At 42.8% G+C, this 21,694-nt stretch overlaps 1 protein-coding gene across 2 annotated transcripts; it reads right to left on the reverse strand.

The window, feature by feature from the left end:
* Positions 1-5,607: 5,607 nt before the first annotated feature.
* On the reverse strand, positions 5,608-20,498 carry CMTM5 (CKLF like MARVEL transmembrane domain containing 5). 2 transcript variants are annotated; one of them, XR_011849910.1, is made up of 5 exons: positions 19,901-20,498; positions 13,525-13,677; positions 13,033-13,131; positions 7,057-7,172; positions 5,608-6,162 (listed from the first exon to the last, which is right to left on the reverse strand). XR_011849910.1 is itself a non-coding variant. In XM_072126140.1 (5 exons), exons 1-5 carry the CDS (start codon positions 19,994-19,996, stop codon positions 6,146-6,148), a joined length of 459 nt encoding a protein of 152 aa, XP_071982241.1. In that variant the 5' UTR covers positions 19,997-20,431; the 3' UTR covers positions 5,608-6,145. The 2 variants fall into 2 exon arrangements, 1 of the variants encoding a protein (XP_071982241.1); XM_072126140.1 differs by having other exon boundaries at positions 7,057-7,150; positions 19,901-20,431.
* Between the last annotated feature and the right edge of the window lie 1,196 nt (positions 20,499-21,694).

The raw sequence follows: 21,694 nt of genomic DNA on the forward strand, positions 1-21,694 counted from the left end.
TTTTACCTCAAAAAACTGGGAAAACCTATTGACTCGAGTATAAGCCGAGGGTGGAAAATGCATTGGTCACAGCCTCCCCAGTATTTAGCCTGCCAGCCCCTTGCCCCAGTATACAGCTTGCCAGCCCCCTGCCCCAGTATACAGCCTGCCAGCCCCTTGCACCAGTATACAGCTTGCCAGCCCCCTGTCCCAGTATATAGCCTGCCAGCCCCTTGCCCCAGTATATAGCCTGCCAGCCCCTTGCCCCAGTATACAGTCTGCCAGCCCCCTGCCCCAGTATACAGCCTGCCAGCCCCCTGCCCCAGTATACAGCCTGCCAGCCCCCTTCCCCAGTATACAGCCTGCCAGCGGCTCCTGCCCCAGTAGATAGCCGGCAGCCCCTGCCCCAGTAAATAGCTGCCCCCCCTTCCCCGTGATAGAGATAGTTGATTAAAAAAATAAATAAATCTAAACTCACCTTTCCGGCGGCCCCCTCAGGTCTTCTGTGCGATCCACCCGGCAGCCGCAGCGGCGGCAGCTCCGTGCGACGCACAGCTCTGATGTCAACATCAGAGCTGTTTACACAATGGGGCTGTTTACACAATGGGGCCGTTTACACAATGGGGCCTATTTACTAAGGGTCCACGGATGGCATTTCCATCGGACTGTTCATGGTTTTTGGGATTTGAGCCGTTGGGATTTAGCAGGGGATTGTGTCCCACGCGATGGATTTTGGCACAGCGGCCCTGGCTTTTATGTGACAGAAAAAATGGGGGGGGGGGGCGTTGGACGATCCGACTGATTGGCACTGAGCGCGGGATCGTCAGACCGGGAACTCCGAGGGACTGGGTAAGTAAATGTGTCTCATTGTGTTCATGTGTCACATTTATCAAGCGTTCTAGACAGTTTTTAAACACTCGCAAGACTAGTAAGTGGAATGTTCTAATAAAATACTGATGCGTAATAAATTATGAAAATGCAATAAAATGTAGGCACATTTTTAGGAATAAACTTAGACAAAAAATAGGAGGTGAAAATTTTGAGTAAATAGTCCTAAACCACACCAGGTTTATCATTCAGTATAAGGCACTTATACTGGTGGTGTAAAAGACTGTCCATCATACTTTTAGATAATTTTGATAAATTTGCCCCATAATATATTATGTTCCTCTGTTACTTCACCTGGAAATATTTGAATAAATTATTATTATTTAAACCTGAACTGGTAACATCGATCAATATGTCCACGGAAGAATTTTATGAGGAATACAAATACAGTGAACAAGGTACACAAGGTACATGTAGCATGATGGTTTTTGGTCTGACCAATGATGCGTAAAAGGGCCACATCAAAAGAGTTTTCTAAGCTTTACGGGTAGCTGTAACAAGTACCTAAATGCCACAATAAACTTGTTGCTACCATGTTACTCATTTGTCATGGAACTCCCTCTTTATGCATAATTTCATGGAATTCCCTCTTTATGCATAATTTCATGGAATTCCCTCTTTATGCATAATTTACTTAGGCAGAGACTGAGCACATTTGTGATGCTATTTTATTTTGACATAATTTGAACAGCATAAATGAACAGTGTGTCACATTTTGGTCAATGGGCCTTCATCAAACAGAAACACACTATATAAGGTATGTGTATATGTAGTATGTATTGTGTGGCCGCACTACTATAGTATATGTGCATACTGTAAGAGAGAAGCCGCATGATACCCATCTCTGAACTTCATATAAACTTACTTTATTCAGCCTTGTTTATTGATGACGGCCCATCGGACGAAAAGTCAACTGTGACACAATGTTTATATGAGTTTTGCCAAAATAAAATAGCATCACGAACATTGTGCAAAGTCTTGATTTTACCTGAATACAAGGGTTTGGATCACTAGTCTGAAGCACATCAATAATCTGCTTGTGTACACCATACATTATTCTCTTATATGCATCTTTTACTGTCAGTAATGGTGGGAGCATTTTCTATATACACTGGACGTCAAGATTAGAGAACAATGTATGATGATTTGATTTTTTCAGAAATAATGTAATCTCTATTTGAAGGATTTTTTGTAAGGGGTACATAATGCCACTAGAACAATGTTTTACAAAATAACCAAAGTATATCAACATAAAAACCTTCACTTTGCAAAAAAAAGTGATGAGAAGAGCAATAACTGAAGCACAGGGAAAGGTTATAACTTTCTGAAGGTTTCAACAGTCTCCAGTCAGTAGCAAGTGCACAGGTCTTTGCTTTGAATGACTTCAGCACATCTGCAGCCATAGGACATCACTAGTCTCTTACACTGCTCTCGTGTGATTTTTGGTCCACTCTTCTTCCAGTCTCTTCCACAGTTCTATGACTGTTGTGGGTTTCATGGCCTAAACTTTGTCACCTAAGATTTTTCAGAGGTTTTCGAATAGGTTTAGATCAGGACTCTGAGCTGCCATTTCATTGTTTCAAAGCTTTATGTTTCAAGGAATTGATTTACCCGTTTTGCTGTGTGACGGGGACATTATCCTGCATGAAAATTGCTGGCTGATTAAGTGAAGAACGCAAGAAGGGAACCATGTGTTGTTGAAGAAGGTTCTGATACCACTTGCATGCACTCTACTTCCTCCACCACCTTTCACTGACTTCTTTACACACTATTGGGCACATTTACTGAAAAGGTCACTGGAGTTCACTGAGTGCATTGTCCGTGTATAATGCAGCATGCAGCAATTCACTAAGATCATGTGCCTGAAATCATGAATGTATCGCTTCCCCGCTCAGGTCCGGCAGAGTTCACCATCTTTTTTGTGGTGCATGTTAAACATAGGGCGTGCGACACAAGTTGAAAGTTAAATATGGCGCTCAGTCCAAATCAGTCAGACCGTCCCACAGCACGCCCCACAAAAAGGGTCCCATGCACCACAATCCAAGCGCACACACTTCTTAAATACATGTTCAAGCCATTTTAGCCCCGAAAAAGGTGTACAGTCCGACAAAAGTGCGCTGCGCGACCCTTAGTAAATGAGCTCCTATTGCTTAATTCTATCCTCAGTGGAAATAATGTTTCCCATCAGACCCAGTTAAATTAAAATTTCTTTCATAACTAAAATGAACTGTGAATCACTTTTTTTCTGTCCAAACAACATGCACCTCAGCAAAAGCTGAGTATAGCCCATTTGATTATTTCTGCTAATAAGAGTTTTAATCACTGCAGAGTGGGATTAAACATTGAGACACTGAGGTTTATTTACTACGGGTCCCGTGGGCCGCACTTTAGTCGGATATTCCGGCATTTTCGGATTTGCGGCGCTGGTACAGGCATATAGAAGGGGATTTTGGCGCAGCGGCACCGGCTTTCATGGGACACAAATCGGGGGGCGGACCGTCAGATGATCCAACTGATTTGAACAAACCGTGGGATTTAACTTTAAAATTGTGTTGCACACAATGCACTTACATACACCGGGAGGAAGATGATGAACTCCGGCGGACCTGAGCGGGGAAGAGACACATTCAAGAAATCGGGCGCACAATCTTATTGAATCGCGGTACAGTGCATTGTGTGGGATAATGCACTTTCGGGAAATCCTCCGGACCGGGTAAGTAAATGTGCCCCACTGTGTGATGAGACAGTTACTTACCCTGTTCAGTGTTGAATTGGAGAGCAACTCCAGCTGCAGTGTTGAAACAATTACCCATGGAGATTCTCATTATCTTGTCCTCTCTTGCATTTTCTCTTTTGAGAAGTCCCCAGCTTTCTTGGGGGACTTGAATAAGTTTGTGAAGTTGTAAAGATGCAATATAGAAATTATAATATAGAAATCACAGACTTGTTCATGCTATGGCTGATAGGGTCACCCCTTTGACCTCCATCTGTACAACCTGATGGTTTTAATTACTTTGCAATGGCACAACATTTTTGCAAAGTCAGTGAAAACTGCAAAGTTAGGCTACCAGTTAAGTAAATTAGCACCAGGTGCCATATTAACACCAATAACTTGCAGGTATGAGAAATTGTTCTCTATTTATGATCAGTGTTCTTTTACAATTATCACATTAGCATTTTTATTCTGTGCTTTAGGGTATATTCAATTTATGAAATAAGCTAAAATACTGCAACTTTCTTCATGTTGGGATATATTCACATAGGACTACACAATGACCTTTACATTTAAGAAATTGTGCATTGTTTTGATCTTCAGTGTAAACCCCTATGTTGCATATTAGAGCACAGCTCAATTATCATTTTGCTATGTTTTAATTACTATATCAGTTATTAACAGTTATTACATCATGCGTGGATCATGACTTAAAGGGATTGTCAGGTAATTGATATGTTTTGTGTAATGAAAAGTTATCCCATTTTCCAATATACTTTCTGTATAATTTCCTAATGGTTTTCTAGATCTTTGCTTGCTGTCCTGAAAGAGTCTATGGGGCAGATTTACTTACCTGGTCCATTCGCGATCCATTGGTGCATTCTCTGCGGTGGATTCGGGTCCGCCCGGGATTCACTAAGGTAGTTCCTCCGACGTCCACCAGGCGGCGCTGTGGTGCTGAAGTTCCCCGATGCCCTCAGGAATGCCCTGAAGTTCACCGGCCTATTCCTAGTGAAGGTAAAGGCATGTCCCGCAACACTTTTTTTTTTTAAATGCAGCAGTTTTTCCGAATCCGTCGGGTTTTCGTTTGGCCACGCCCCCGATTTCCGTCGCGTGCATGCCAGCGGCGATGCGCCACAATCCTATTGTGTGCGCCAAAAATCCCGGGGCAATACAGGGAAAATCTGCGCAAATCGGAAATATTCGGGTAACACGTCGGGAAAATGCGAATCGGGCCCTTAGTAAATGACCCACTATGTTTTCTTCCAGTGGATAGAAATCTGTCCATGGTATGTGATGGACATGCAGGTGCACGAGCCGTTATTTTCTTGTCGCTCTGATTACTCAGATAATAACGGCTCGTTCACCTGCCTTCCATCACTGGAAGAAAACATAGAAGCTTCCTATAGCAGGAGAACAAGCAGAGATCTAGAAAACTGTGAGGAATTGATACAGATAGTATATTGGAAAATGTTATTTTGTCATTATACTATCAATATCAATTGCTGACCAAAGTGCTGAGGATGAGACTCCTTGCATCAAAGTGATATATGATACAAGTTTACCTTCTTCACCACACATCAGCAGCATCCAAGTGTAATCAATCAGTTCTGTGCTGCTTTTTAGTGGGGAAGATGGGACTCCTTGCATCATATATCCCTATAATACTTGGAGTCTCATCCTCAAACTGTGGTCGATTCATGAAATCTGGCCAGCACATGGTGATTCAGTGTGAATCTATCTTAAAAGTGAGTATTAATTAAAACATATTTTTCAAGATTGCATCATAATAATCATCAAATCAATGGATGGCTGATCACAAGGAATACCAATGATTATTAGTATGGTGGCCATTTGACACCTGTGTGAACAGAGCAGTGGTTGATCATTAAACTGTCTTTCCAGTAGTGCAGTGCTTGGCAATCTCCACCAGTCACATAGCAAGACAGCATCTATGTCCAACTACCCCATTATCCATAACAGGGGCATCTCAACCTTCAGATGAAGCATTTATCATCAATCCTGTGCATAGGTAATCATTTTTAATCTTGGTAAAGGAAAACACGCTATACAATAAACATCCTCCACTTTATCATTCATCATACATTTTTGTAAACATTGATCAATAGCTGTTTTACATTTACATTTACTTTAGTAAGTCTATTGAAGTTAGTTGTAATGATAAATGCAGAGTAACAAATACAACATCACTGGACAATAGGCACATCTGCCTGATTTACCATCATATGACCAACTGGGTTGTAAAATAGTTGATGTAATCAAACAGACGGCCTTCTCCTGCATTTTGGCAGAACAAGAAGTTACATATACTCATTCTATTCAATCGTAAATCTTCTGTGAAGCATAAACACATATTTAATAAGGCACAGATTTAGGACAATCTTCACATTGCATATCTCTTATGGCGTCATTGATGTGTTGGCTCAGGTCAGGTATGTTGATAAATACTGAGAATCCAGAACAAATTGAGTTTTGAGCAGATTATTAACCTTATGATGTCAGAATATGTCCATGTTATTCCCATGAGTTAATTTCTAGTCGTGATTATGGAGTACCAGCACCTAAAAGAAAAACAAATTGGGACACATGGAATTGCAGAAGCACTTTAAAACTTCTGTTGAAAAATCCATACTATTAATTTGAAAATAATTCATGAAATAACATGCTCCAGAATTGTGAAGTGTTCCCCGTTCAGGTTTCAAATGTTTTCTCACATTATGTATCTATTTGGATGGAAACTGCACACTAGACAAAAATAAATTTATTTGGTAAACTGTTAAACCTGCAGTGGAAAATGTATCATGTACCACATTTTAAAAGTCACAGCTGAGAACTCTCCATACAGTGGGGGTGTCTATCATTTTTAAAGTGAATCAGACATCAGGAATTAACTTTTTAGCTGCAACAGGCTCCAATAGTCTATGCTATGCTGATGTTAAAAATGTCTTTGTCAGCATTCTGAATCATTTCAGTACTTTATATAAGTTCAGATTCAGATTACCTGGCTCCCTACCAGCAGTGTATGGTTAGTCCCACAGGAGGGGCAGCTGCAGCCTGTGTGTGCCTGTATCAGTCTCCTCAGTCTCCTTCACACTCATGCAGCTCTCTCACCTCTCCCCATTTCATGTCATGTTCATTGAACAGGCAGTGGAGGCTGGGGGACACAGGCACACACAGATGCAGCTGCCCCTCCCCTAGACTCACCACATGCTAATGGTGTGGAGCCAGGTAATTTGATTAAACTTATATAAACTACTGAAATGTTTCAAAATACTGACAAAGAATTTTTTTTAAAAAACCAGCATAGCATAGACTAATGGAACCTGTCATCAGCTAAAAATAACATTCTTGGTGACAGTTGCGCTTTAAGGTCAGTATTGTTCTTTATAAAAGTGCAAATAAAAATGTGTGTATATAGTGGGTTCAGACAATTCATGTTGAAAGAGTTTGCTCACCATCTCCCATCTCAGCTGCCTGGTCTGTGATTTCTGTCTTGTAAGTAATGTAAGCATCATAACAGAACACTCCAACCAGTAGGAACCCAAAGAGCTGTAAATGAGAACCCAAAGAGCTGTAAATGACCAAACCAAAATGACTTGAGTTAGAAATGCCAATGAACAATGTCTCCCATCATGCTGACTTCTATAATATTTATAGAAACCTAACATAGCCAAAGGACTGGGGAGTTGCTGTTTCTAGGGAAATGTAGAAATATTTTTTTAGTTCTGGACAACCAGAACTAGATAAATGGTGTAACTATTTCTTAACCCCGGCGAGCGCTTCCGCTATTAGAGCTCAGCGCAGTACTAGTATGGCACTGATGCCGGTTTGGATCTGCACCTTAGCCGAATCGGCATGCCAGGGCTCTCTGCCCCACAATAACCCCCCTGTGTCTTCTTCGGGGGGTGCGCCGATTTTTCCTTTGACTGCCCTGAGGTCTGATCAGGACCCCAGGACTGTCTGCAGGCAGTGCCTGTAAGATGGTGTCTATGATATCATCTTAAAGGAAACCTACCACGTGAAATAGTAGTTGTAAGCTTCAAAAAGCATTTTTTTGTTATTGTCATAAACCACTGTATCGCAGTTTAAACACTTTTTAATGTTTATATGTGAAGCAGCTTTTTGAAACTTTTTACATACTTATGGATTTTTTCCGTGCACTCATTGTAATGCATGTAAAACTTAAAAAAATAAAGGGATAACTAAAACCTTTGGACCCAGTACATGTCCAGAGAAATATAAGATAAAGAACCATATGAATTGCTCCACTAAGGGGGTCATATACTGCATTAGATGCCCCTGTAATAAACTCTATGTGGGTCGGACCAAGAGAAAATTAAAAAATTGCATCAATGAACACAGACGAAACATCATAAAAGGATCGGAAGAACACCCCCTATCAAAACATTATAAATTATTCCATCAAAAACAATTTGCGGGTTCAAAGTTTTTCGCTATAGAAAAAGTGAATCCAAGCTGGAAGGGAGGAAACTACATTGCCCAGATGTCAAGGACAGAAACTAAATGGATCCTCCTACTTGACTCTTTAGCACCCGAAGGACTAAATCAGGAGATAGAACTATTTGCTTTTCTGTAATGAGTGTCTCAACATAGATTTTAACTCTTAGATACACCATGTTTTTTAGGTACATCATGTATGATATTATAAATAAGCAGTTGTAGTGCCTTACAAAGAACACTTATATTTTTAATGTACACCCAGGTACTATTTTAACTTTTAGTGTTGAATAAAACAGTTTTTAACAAAACATGTAGAAAGATAGATTTTATTACTTAGGAGGTTTTGGTTCAGTATACTTGGACATGTTATCGCTATAAAAGCACACCATATGCACAGTGACACAAATTCCCTGACGAAGAAGGCAGCAGCCTTCGAAACGCGTAGGAACAAGTTTGTCTCTCTGGACTTACCGCTTTTGGTGACGTCACCACGCGGATTGCAAACGGAACTGTGTATGGAGCAGTAGCCGCCGGCCGGGGCTCTACTCCACGTGCAAACAGCGATCCTCAAGTCTAAGAAAGCTATGTTGGATTACCTGCGGAAATCGTTCTGGAAAATCTTATTTGTGGATTCATCTACACCTCCACATTCCAGCACTGAGAAGGACCGGCTCCACATCCGATTGGGAAGTCTGTTGTCCTCCCCCACCAGGTATCCACATAGTTATTTACTGTCCACACTCCACTATATCTGATATAATATAGAGCTCCTCCACATATATATATATATATATATATATATATATATATATATATATATATATATATTATGAGTTTCATTTTATGGTTATGATGGTATAGAGGAGGTTGTCCTATTGACAGACCGATTGGCGCAGGTACTCCGTTTTTGTTTTGTTTTCAGTAGTTCCATTATTGGATCTATATTGATCTGGTAACACCACTTTTGTTACCAGCAACATCGATAAACTTCTTAGAGTTGCGCCAACTCAACGTGTTTAGTTTTAATACTAAAAAAAAGTGAGTTTACACAGCACTGCAATGCTCCATTGTATATCTTTCTAATAATGTTCTGTACAGAGCTCCCTGGTCCAGATCTACAATATGCTTGAGATCATACATGGAACTTATACTATACAATGGGGGTCATTTATCATTAGTCAGAATATTTGTTTGTTTCTTTTTTTGTTTTTGTTGGATTTATCTGAGAGGGTGATACATTTGGCATTTTCAGTTTGATGACTTCAACTTTGCAGAATCTTGAGCTACCTATAACAAAAAGACTGTAAATTTTTACAGAAATTGTGCAACTGTTTCATACGTCCACATTCATAGATAGGTTTTAAAGATATGTTAGGTACAGCACTGAAAAAAAAGTCACAGCAAACTTTGCTGGGCCGGTAAAAAGTTGCAAATTTTTGTGCAAATATTCAAATGCGCCAAAAAAAAGGCACAAATATAAGAGAAAAAAAATAAGAAAAAGCTAAGATAAATGACCGCCCAATGTACTTGCAGTCTGATTAACACTTTGTGATTAAATTAATTTTAATTGGGAAAATTGCTGCCATTGAAAAAAACATTAATCTGGTATGTTAAATATTTCTGCCACCAAACTAGGCTGATGCATGTTTTTTGGTTGTATTGTAATGACTTTACAGGCGCATTGGGGTATTTGCACCAAGTTTGCTGTATAGCAGTAAACCTGGTTTGCGCCTAATTTGTCTTTGCTTTTCTTCTGCCTCCAGATGTTTGCACCTGATTTAATGTTAATTTGCAGCTCAAGAGGCACAAATAATTGCACATAAAACACTCCAGTCATGACCATGCGTAGGAAAGTATCAGTTAATGGTATCAGTTGCACAAAATTTTGTGCCTAAAACATCTAAAAAAACTGGAATATGTGATAAATGAGCCCAAATGCGTATTAAGGGAAACCTACAATCAGAAATCTACCTCTTATGGTAGGTTCCCAGTGACTTTCTAAACCCTAATCTATCTTTAGCTAAGCCTAGAATACTTTCTACACTAAATTACGGTTTATCTAACTAATATGCTAAATTCTGGCGGAGGCTACTGGGGCATGGAGTAACCTCTCTCCGGGCGGCAAGAGCAAAGCCTACTCCACACCCCAGTAAAGTCTGTAATCCCTCCCACCTGCTCGTTCCCGGCGCTCTGCTGTCCTGTATCCGCATTATCGGCTCCTACTGAGCTTTCTGTCTTCAGAGCCGACAGGGCGCCGCTATGCACAGATATGAGTCTGTGCACGCACATAGGTCACCCGATGGAGCCAAGGACAGGGAGCACGGCAGCAGCGCGCCGGGGATGAGCAGGTGGGAAGGCTTGCAGAGGCTACTGGGGCTGGAGTAGCCTTTGCTCCCGATGCTTGGAGAGGCTACTCCACTCCCCGGAGAGGCTACTCCAAGCCTCTTATAGAAATTAGCATATTAGTTAGATAAACTGTAGTTTAGTGTAAAATGTATTTTAGAAATAGCCATCAAAATAGATTAGGGTTAAGAAGGTCACTGGAAACCTACCATCAATCTACCATTAAAGGAAGTCTACCATTTTTTTAACATGCATTTTGAACAAAAGATACCTTGAGAATGCTGTAGCTACACTGATGCATAAAAATATCTTGTTGAATCCCTGAGCTGAGCGGTTTTACTGAAAAAACAATTACCGGCATAAAATTCCGGACCTTGGCAAAGCTGGGTGCCTACATTAAAAACATTAAACATAGAGCTTCCTGAACTGTCCAGACAGAACTAATCAACCTTAGCTGGATGACTACTACGCAGCAGCTGGGGGATGGTACAGCAATTGATTGCGTCTGCCTGTCAGGGACAACACAGTGATGACTATTCTCGGCTTATGCTGTGCCGGACAAGGCTGAAGCAGTGGATAATTAGGGTGAGAAGAAGCGCTGAGCAACCAAAGGAGTGAGAGAGCCTCATTGTTATAATTTTAGAATAGTTTTTTTCAGCAAAACCACTCAGCTCAGGGGTTAAACAAGATATGTTTCTGCATCAGTGTAGCTACAGCATTCTCAAGGTATGTTTGGTTCATAATGCATCAACGCTTACGGTAGATTTTCTATAATAGGTATATTAGGAGAACATCCAGAAAAGTGTTCTCCTGTTGTAAAAGGGGAAAGTGAGGACCTTGTTGTGGGTATATGGCAAGGGGGCAGGCACTGGACAAACAACTGTGAAAAACAGAGCCCTTCTGTGATGAGATGAAGAGAGTCTGCCCATAAAACTCTTTGAAAGCGAGCATGTCACTTCCAGGAACAGGATGTAGTGGCTGAGATACTGGAAGGCTGTGTACATGTCAAAAAATGTCTTATCAATGAGCACTGTGTGTGTGTATTTTAGTATTCTAGTATTTTAGAATTATACACAATGATTACTTTTCATCCTCTGTCATTTCTGAAACTCCCTTAGTACTGTATTGAGCATAGGATGCATGCTCAATCTGCCGCTCCATCAAATAGTGAGAATGGGAACCCCATTTTCTTGTGACCAGTGGGGGTCCAAACAGTCGAACCCTCACCAATAAGTCTATGTAATATCCTATCCTGTGGATAAAGGATAAACTTGGTGCAAACTACAATGCTTTAAGGGTGTCTTTTGCAAATGGAAAATTTTTATCACCATCCATATGGACCGACAGGAAATATCAGACCTGGTCAGACTATTTTAACCTACACCATGGTAAATTTTGGAAAAGAAAATGCGAGATTCTTACAAGGTGCATCACAAAGGACACAGAAATTGCTGACTCAGCAGCCAGTCTAATGGGTTGCTGGTGACACAAGTCTGACAGTTGAGACCATACTTCATGGGCTGGAGACCCATTATTATGTGTCAGAACCTGGATCCAAGGCAGACTTTGTATATAGGTTAGACCAACACTGGAAAAAACTGTCACCATCTTGTATTGTGTTGTGAAGAATAAAATGGGGCACATTTACTTCGGTCCATGGAGTTCAGAAAAAGTGCATTGTCCAACGAGAAAGCATTCTGCCGCGATTCACTAAGATTGTGCGCCTAATATTGTGCATGTATCGCTTCCCCGCTCAGGTCCGACAGAGTTTACCTTCTTCTTCCTGGTGCATGTAAGTGCATTGTCTTGTGACACATTTTGAAAGTTAAATCCCACACTCAGTCCGAATCAGTCGAAACATCCGATTGCCAGCCCCATTTTCTGTCACATGAAAGCCAGCGCAGCTGCGCCACAATCCGATCGCGTGCGACACAATCCACTGCTAAATACCTGTCATAGCCATGCAAAACCTGAAGATGAAAATTCGGGCGCGGACCCTTAGTAAATAAGCCTCAATGGGGGTCATTTATTAGGGGCCCGATTCGCGTTTTCCCGACGTGTTACCCAAATATTTCCGATTTGCGCCGATTGTACCTGAATTGCCCTGGGATTTTGGCGCACGCGATCAAATTGTGGCGCATCGGCACCGGCATGCACGCGACGGAAATCGGGGGACGTGGCCGAACGAAAACCCGACGGATTCGGAAAAAACGCCGCATTTAGAAAAGGAAATTGTGTCACGGAGCTTGCACTCACCTTCATCCAGGATAGGATCGTGAACTTCAGTGCATTTCAGGGAACTTCAGCGCAGCAGCGCCACCTGGTGGACGTCGGAGGAACTACCTTGATGAATCCCGGCCGGACCCGAATCCACCGCAGAGAACACGCCGCTGGATCGCGAACGGACCGGGTAAGTAAATTTTGGATGATTTATGATTGCATGGCAACAAAACAGAAGAACATCTATGCCTCCTGACCAAAGGAAGACCACCCTGAGCTTGCATCTACATGAAGGATTTGCTGGAAGATATCTATCCGTATAAGCATATATCAGTTTCCTGTCATTATAGCTATAACATATTTCTAATGCCCTATTTGTAGAGAAGAAGGTGGATTGAAATACTTACAGCTGCAGTAATTGCACCTCCTTCTCCTGAACTCCTAGCAGCGGCCACAATTGAGACTACTACAAAAATGACAGCCGCAGAGACACATCGCAGGAAGTCCTAAATGTAACAGAATAGAGTATTAGTGCTAATGGAGAAATGTTACCTAATTCTCTTGCAGGCAGAGTAATAACAGGTTGCATTATATCAGTATAATAGGCCAAACATAATTAGCCGGTAAGGAAATGAGGCTTGGTTCCCATAGTATTTATCACACATAGAAGAACTACTTAATAATTAACCAGAGTTTGCTAATGTGATTCAGATGACTACTCACACTTTCTCTGAGTAGTTATGTACCTGTCCGTCTCATTGAATTCTATAGCAAATTACTCCGGATAAACGTAATGTGCAATCTGTAATTGCTGCTCAATTCTGTCATTACAATAATAATACTGTATGGGTGTGGGAATGTAAATCCAAATCCAATAATTTTTCTAGTGATCTACACACCGTACAAGGCCAGTTGAGAGCAGCAAGGCGCAGATGATAGTGACTTGAGTAAACGATGAGGAATAAAAGAGTGATGATAAGCTCAATCAGAGGTGCTGCCAAATAGGAAGATATGGAGGCTGCAAAGCAGATAAATATCACAAAGCAGAGGACCTGTGGTGAACAAAAAAAAAACATAGGTGGGGGGAAATAAGGATCATATTGCATTTGACAATATAGGTAAGTGCACTTGTAAACTGAGCAACAATCAACCAGTTGGTCTTAGAGAAAAGTGAGAAAAGCAACTGCATAGATTTACATTTGATTCTCCCGCTTATACCCCTTTAACATGTAGATGTATGAGGAAACTACAGATTCCCCTTCCAAGCACTCTATAGTATGTAAATGAACCCCAAATAACAGGAAGTAATCCTGGAACTTAATTGCCATGCATGGTCGGCTAAAAACATTTATAATGAAAACACTTTTAGGTACTCTAATGAACTAACAGTTTAAAAAAAGTTCTTTAAAAGTTCTCAGGAAGGGTCACGCATGATCTGAGCGGTGGAGGTGCAGTATTAGAAATTTGGGTAACACAGGTTTATAAAATCTCATTCCATCAGATAAGAACAAATATGGATGCTGCATCTCAAACATGGCATGAAAAGGGATGTGGTTGTGCACCTCTCCATTAAAGTCTACAGGCATTATGGAAACAGCAGACAAAGCTGTTTATCTTTATAGACACATTTTCATGTACTAATCTAGTAAATGCACTCTCGCAAGTCTCCAAATATTTATAAAAGTTGGCTGATGTATTATGACCAGCACCTGCTGCTCCAGTTTTAATTTTCTTCCTCACTGACACCAAAGACTCAGGCACCAGTCATGAATTGGTGAAGATTGCAGCTATAACCCATACCTCCCAACCGTCCCAGATTTGGCATGACAGTCCAGTTTTTTGGGCTCTGTCCCGCAGTCACAGGTGGCTGGGAGAATGTCATGGGTTCCCCCCCTCTCCTCCGGTTTGTCCCGACTCCTGCTTGTCCCTTACATTAGAGCTACAGAGCAGCAGAGGCATAGGGTCCAGGAGGAGGCGGGATCATCCCCTGCTACCTCCTCACATGATGTCTGCACGAGTCATGTGAGGAGTTACCTTGGCTGGCCACGCCCCCTCCGCGAGTCAGTCAGAGGTTTTTTTACAGGGGGCCACAGGAAGAGGATAGAGGACATGATGCTGCTGGAGGACAGGAGGAAGATAGAGGACAGGGTGCTGCTGGAGGACAGGAGGAAGATAGAGGACAGGGTGCTGCAGGAGGACAGGAGGAGGATAGAGGATAGGGTGCTGCTGGAGGACAGGAGGAGGATAGAGGACAGGGTGCTGCTGGAGGACAGGAGGAGGATAGAGGACATGATGCTGCTGGAGGACAGGAGGAAGATAGAGGACAGGGTGCTGCTGGAGGACAGGAGGAAGATAGAGGACAGGGTGCTGCAGGAGGACAGGAGGAGGATAGAGGATAGGGTGCTGCTGGAGGACAGGAGGAGGATAGAGGACAGGGTGCTGGTGGAGGACAGGAGGAGGATAGAGAACAGGGTGCTGCTGGAGGACAGGAGGAGGATAGAGGACAGGGTGCTGGTGGAGGACAGGAGGAGGATAAAGGATAGGGTGCTGCTGGAGGACAGTAGGAGGCTGGAGGACAGGAGGAGGCTGGATGAGGACAGGAGATAGAGGCTGGAGGACAGGAGGAGGCTGGATGAGGACAGGAGAAGGAGGCTGGATGAGGACAGGAGAAGGAGGCTGGAGGACAGGAGAAGGAGGCTGGAAGACAGGAGGAGGCTGCTGGAGGAGGACAGGGGGAGGAGGCTGGAGGACAGGAGGAGGCTGCTGGAGGAAGACAGGAGGAGGCTGCTGGAGGAGAACAGGGTGAGGAGGCTGGAGGACAGGAGGAGGCTGCTGGAGGAAGACAGGAGAAGGCGACTGGAGGACAGGAGGAGGCTGAAGGAGGAGGCTGGAGGAGGACAGTAGAAGGAGGCTGGAGGAAAGGAGGAGGCTGCTGGAGGAGGACAGGGGGCAGAGCCTGGAGGACAGGAGAAGCAGACTGGAGGACAGGAGGAGGAGGCTGGAGGAGGACAGGAGAAGGAGGCTGGTGGACAGGAGGAGGCTGATGGAGGAGGACATCAGGAGGAGGCTGCTGTCGGACAGGAGGCTGCTGGAGGAGGACATCAGGAGGAGGCTGCTGTAAGACAGAAGGCTTCTGGAGGAGGACATCAGCAGAATGTGGGAGGACATCAGGAGGCGGCTGGAGGAGGACAGAAGGAGGCTGGACAACAGGAAGAGGCTGGAGGACAGGAAGAGGCTGGAAGACAGAAGGCTGCAGGAGGAGAACAGGAGGAGGCTGGAAGACAGGAAGAGGCTGGAGGAGACTGGAGGACTGGAAGAAGCTGGAGGACAGGAGGATGAGGCTGGAGGAGGACAGAAGGACGAGACTGGAGGGCGGGAAGAAGCTGGAGGACAGGAGGAATACAGGAGGAGGCTGGGGTACAGGAGGCTGCTGGAGGACAGGACGAGGATTGAGGACAGGAGGAGGCTGGAGGACAGGAGGCCACAGGAAGAAGCTGGTGGACAGGAGGCTGCAGTATGAAGAGGATGGAGGAGAGGAGATCACACGTAGAGGAGGATAGAGGACAGAAGGCCACACCATGTAAGGAAGGATAGGGGTAGGAGTACATATAGTATTATGTGTAAGTTGGGGAGGGGAGGGACTTTTTGTCCCTATTTCTCTTGCTCGAAAGTTGGGAGCTACGGTAACCTGTTCTGGCACAATTTACAGTAAATTTGAGGGACTGAGGTTCCCATCCTGCTCAACTCAGTGGAAGATTCAAGCAGTAAGTTATAAATACAAAACATCTATAAATCACTATTTAAATGCATGAAAGATGATAGTCATCAGTTGGTCATCAACTGAGGTCTCTCATCTTTCATCTTTTTACCACTGGCTAACACGGTACAAAGAATATTTTAGATGCTTCTATATGGTGAAAGCTTTGCTCAGCAGAAAACTGGTATTAAAGACAAAATACACTAGGGTTCTGATAGCTGATGCCATATACTACAAAAAGGGCTCGCCCGGAATACAGTTTGGGCAAGCACATGGCAGTGGAAATGAAGCCTTATACTTTATTGAAGAATATGGGCACACAGCAGATCTGGCTATGGAAGCCTCCGACAGGTACTGAGCCTTGCCTGTAATAAAAATAGATTGATGCCCCCTGATGACGTCATGGTGTTGGGGGTAAGAGGGTGCAATCCCATCCAACATGACTGTACAGTATTTGAGTACTGTGATTTTGACACTGGAACTTAAACAGTTAGCACCCATTCGGGCACCAATCAAAGGTGTTACCGATAGGTGTCTGCTGCAGATGCCCACTGGTATGGAAAACGCTCATCCCTCTCCATACATCCTGAACATCATTGTACTGAAACTTGTACAAGAAAACATTAATATTATATGGAAAAATGAAAATAAGGCAGAAACCCTGGTCTAGAGAGGAATGTGGTGTTTACAACTAGGTTGTCTTTCATTGTAGATAGACAGAAAGACAGATAGATATCCAAATATATCGAGATATCCAAACACACCAATTGAGTAAACAATCAATTGATGCAATAACTGTGGCTTAAAGCAAGTCAAAACATCAGCTGTTTTGGGGCCACAGTGAAAGCATCACTTGGCAATTTACTCAATTGGAGTGCTTGGATTTCCTCAGTTGGGTAGGATTCCCTTCCTGAGGGTCTGCTACTTATAGTAGTATAACTTGGAATGATACATAGATTATAGTTACATGCAGTGAAGAACAAAAAGTATGTGATACACCGTCAGTTTTTAAATTTGCAGAAGTCTGCAAGTCAACTTTGAGACATAATCTAAAAAAAAAAGAAAATCACATTGTATGATTATTAAATAGTGACTTTTCATTTTATTGCATGAAATACATATTTGATTACCTATCAAATATCAATAAACCTCTCTGAGACCTGTTAGTTTTTCTTTAAGAAGCTCCTCCTACTCTGCACTCATTACCTGTATTAATTGCACCAATTTGAACTAGTTGTCCCTAAAAAACACCTGTCCACACACTTAATCAATCACACTCCAACCTCTACTCTATGGGCAAGACCAAAGAGCTGTCTAAGAACACCAGGGACAAAACTGTAGACCTGCACAAGGCTGGAGAGGTCATGTGGTCAGATGAGACCGAAATAGAAATTTTTGGTACCAACTCCACTTGCCGTGTTTGGATGAAGAAGAAGGATGAGTACAACCTTAAAGAGGACCTGTCACCCGGGAAAAACACCCCCAACAAATTAGCTCCCCCTCATCCTATCACCAGCCCCTTTATATCTACAGAATTTTTATTAAGATTTGTGTTTTTATACTTAGTTTAAAACGATCTGACCTCTTATCAAATAAGAGGTCGGATCGTCGTACAAGTCTCTTAACTGTCGGCCGTATTCATGAGGGGGCCGGCCGACACACCCCCTCCATGCCCCTGTCAGCAATACATGCGCTGCTGCCGGCTCTATTCAATGCAGCGTGCTGATAGCGGCTGCAGAGGGGCTTATTCACAGCGCTGGTTAAATGTTTGGCCAGCACTGTGAATAAGCCCCTCTGCGGCTGCATCGCATAGAGCCGGCAGCGATTGCGCAATACGTGTGCTGCTGCCGGCGAGTCTTACAGGCTGCTGACTGACAGGAGCGTGGAGGGGGTGTGGCGGCCGGCCCCCTCATGAATACGGCCGACTGTTAGGATATATCACACATAAACCCAACTGGGTCCTGGTGTTATAGAGCCTGAGAAATGATTTTGATAAAAAATACAATTTTTATTGGTATACATTAAAAACAATTAAAATACAGCAAATCCCCATCAAGCAGATGGGAACGACCAGATGCCTCCAATTTGGGCTAACTGGTATACTCAATCCCCCCTTGAGTCAAAGTGCAGACAGTTTGGATGACCCACAGGTAATATCTAATAAGACATAGGGAAACATTCAATACATGAGTAGTTGAGCCATATAACCATACCTAGTGCGGTCTGTTCGGGGGGAAGAGGCTGGCTGCCCCACGCGTATCGCCACCTCACTGTGGCTTCGTCAGGGGTAAATTAGTATACCTGTTGGCGGGGTTAAATACCTTTAAACTTGATCCGGATGCACCCTTTGGTTGGACCGCGAAATATCGCGAGATCCCGGGTGCCGCGTCATACCCGCGCATGCGCAGTGCCGCACTCCTCCTTCCTCCATGTGCGTGCACCGCGCATGCGCGGGAAGGCGCCGACGCCCGCGGGTCTCCATAGTAACCCGGTGGGTAAGTATAAATGTGGTAGACAGTATCATGTGAAAAGTTCAATGGCTATGGGATCATGCTGATTGTCCATTGTATTGTAAACATCCCATTTTAAGGAGTCTGTTTAGGGCATTTTCGGCCGACTGTTAGGAGACTTGTACGAAGATCCAACCTCTCATTTGATAAGAGGTTGGTTCGTTTTAAAGTAAGTATAAAAACACAAATTTTAATAAAAATTCAATAAATATAAAGGGGCTGGGGATAGGATGAGGGGGAGCTAATTTGTTGGGGGTGTTTTTCCAAGGTGACAGGTCCTCTTTAAGAATGCCTTCCCAAATGTAAAGCATGGAAACATCCTACTCTCTGGGTGATTTTTTTGCAAAAGGGACAGGACAATTATAGTGTTTTGAAGGGAAGATTGATAGTGACATGGATATCATGACATTTTGGCCAACATCCTTCTTGCAGTAAGAGCATCGAAGATGGGTCTTGGCTGGTCTTCCATTATGACAATGACCTGATACACACAGGCAACTAAGGGGTAGCTCCATAAAAAAGTTTTCAAGGTTCTGGAGTGGCCTAGCCAGCCACCAGACCTGAACCAAATCAAATATTTTTGGAAGGAGTTGAAATTCAATGTTGCCCAGTAGCACGATAAAGAAGATCGTATGAAGGACCGGACCAAAATTCCTTCTGCAATATTTGTAAACATGGTCAAGAACTACAGGAAATCTTTGACCTCGGTAATTGCAAACAAATTTTTCTGTACCAAATGTTACCAAATTTTGTTTTTCTATTGTATCAAATACTTATTTCATAAGATAAAATGCAAATTATTTTTTTAATTCATATATATCAAATGTGATTTTCTGTATTGTTTAAAATTCTGTCTCTCACAGTTGAAGTGTAACTATGCAAAAAAGTACAGACCTTCTTATTCTTTGTAGGTGGGGAAACTTGCAAAATAGGCAGTAGATAGAAAATAGTCACATGAATGTAATAGATAGATAGATAGATAGTCAGCTTTAAATGATGATTTCTTACCAGCTCTGCCAGAAGAAGTCGACCCTTGAATGAGTTGAGAAATTCTTTATCCAGAGAAAAGCCACGGGGACTTTCGGCATCTTCCTGTTCACTCATCCCCAGTCAAGGAGATGTAGCAAAAGTACAGAAAATTGAAAAGAAAATAACAAGAAGAAAATGTAAAAGTTTTAGTCTTTCTTAGTAGATGCTGTGAAATGTAATGGACACTTATAAAGAGATAAACATAGGAGACTAAAATATAAAGAGTATGTAAAAGAATGTGTATTGTTAAGAATACGCAGGCAGGGTTTTAAGGAGGTAGTATGTGATACTGAGGGGTTAATATATAGACATTATCTGTTAGGAAATGTAGAATAGTCAGATAACTGAAAAAGAGGCTGGGGATTGGGGAAAGTGAAGCTTCTTCCTGTGTGTCTCCTGATGTGTGCATGGATGACGAGGATACACTGTGTCTGAAGGCAAGTTGCAAATGATCCAGATTTCTGTTACAGGAAGAGGGGGAGGGAAAGGGACCCAGGGAGGAAAAAGAAGGAAAAGGACTGGCAAAAAAAGTAAAGGGGGATTTGTGTTAAACTATAGAATTTACATATATGGTGTGAAAGCCCTTACATCAAAACTTTTGGTGTCTATAAAGATAGAAAACAAACACTATCAAACACCACAGCTTTGATGTGACTGCCACCTCTGCCACAATGAATTCTACAATTCTTCAGGGGTCTGAAAAGCACAGAAACTATCACCCAGGAACCCCTGAGGTCAAATGAGCAGATAACAAGGTTATCTACTCCTGTGATTGAATCTCAGCTGAAGACTTCATGGTTGCACAAACAGTGATAGAAATATGCTTCCTAAGCTGGAAAATCAGCAGACAAAGCTTTCTCTATTGGCCACAGTATCCACAAACTTTGCTATACACATTAGGTCTTTGTTGGTGATTCCTGATTTCTACCTTATAAACTATGTAACTACATAACTGGTGCGATTTTTCAATAGTAATGACTTTGAAACTATCAATTTTTTCCCCAGAAAAAACTGATTTGTTAATTTCAATCAGGGCTCAAATTTTGACTTCTAGTAGTCAATGCCTGTTAAAAGGTGCCCATTGCACATTCTGCACATGCACATTCTGGGGCAGATTTACTTACCCGTCCCTGCGTGAGGTGCATTCCCCGACGAGAATGCACGGCTGCGGCGGTTCACTACCAGCGTGTGCCCAATATCCTGCATCTGTCGCTTCCCTGATCAGGTCCGCCGGAGTTCACCTTCTTCTTCCCAGTGCATGTAAGTGTTTGGGCTTGCTACACAATTTAAATGTTAAATCCTGCAGTTTGTCCGAATCCGTGGGATCATCCGGCGGTCCCCGTCCCCCCCTAATTCTGTGGCATGAAAGCCAGCGCCAATGCAGCAAAATCTGATCGCGTGCATTACAATCCCCGCCACGATCCCTGAAAAGTTGGGAAACCCGACGAAAATGCGACCGCGGGAGCCTTAGTAAATAAGCCTCTCTGTCTTTGGCTACTAAATGACCTTTCGGTTTCAAGAGGTTGCCTTTGCATGGATGTAATGGATGTAATATACAGTGGTCACCATATCCATTAGCCAAAGCTTAGATTTTTTCCTAGTGGAATCTTGTCCATGCTTTACACAGAGATCCCATCGATTTAAAAAAAGATTGCATTTTGCCATATTTCCTTGCAACATACACTCACCGGCCACTTTATTAGGTACACCATGCGAGTAACAGGTTGGACCCCCTTTTGCCTTCAGAACTGCCTCAATTCTTCGTGGCATAGA

The sequence above is a fragment of the Engystomops pustulosus genome, chromosome 1, assembly GCF_040894005.1.
Source record: "Engystomops pustulosus chromosome 1, aEngPut4.maternal, whole genome shotgun sequence".
Taxonomy (NCBI): domain Eukaryota; kingdom Metazoa; phylum Chordata; class Amphibia; order Anura; family Leptodactylidae; genus Engystomops; species Engystomops pustulosus.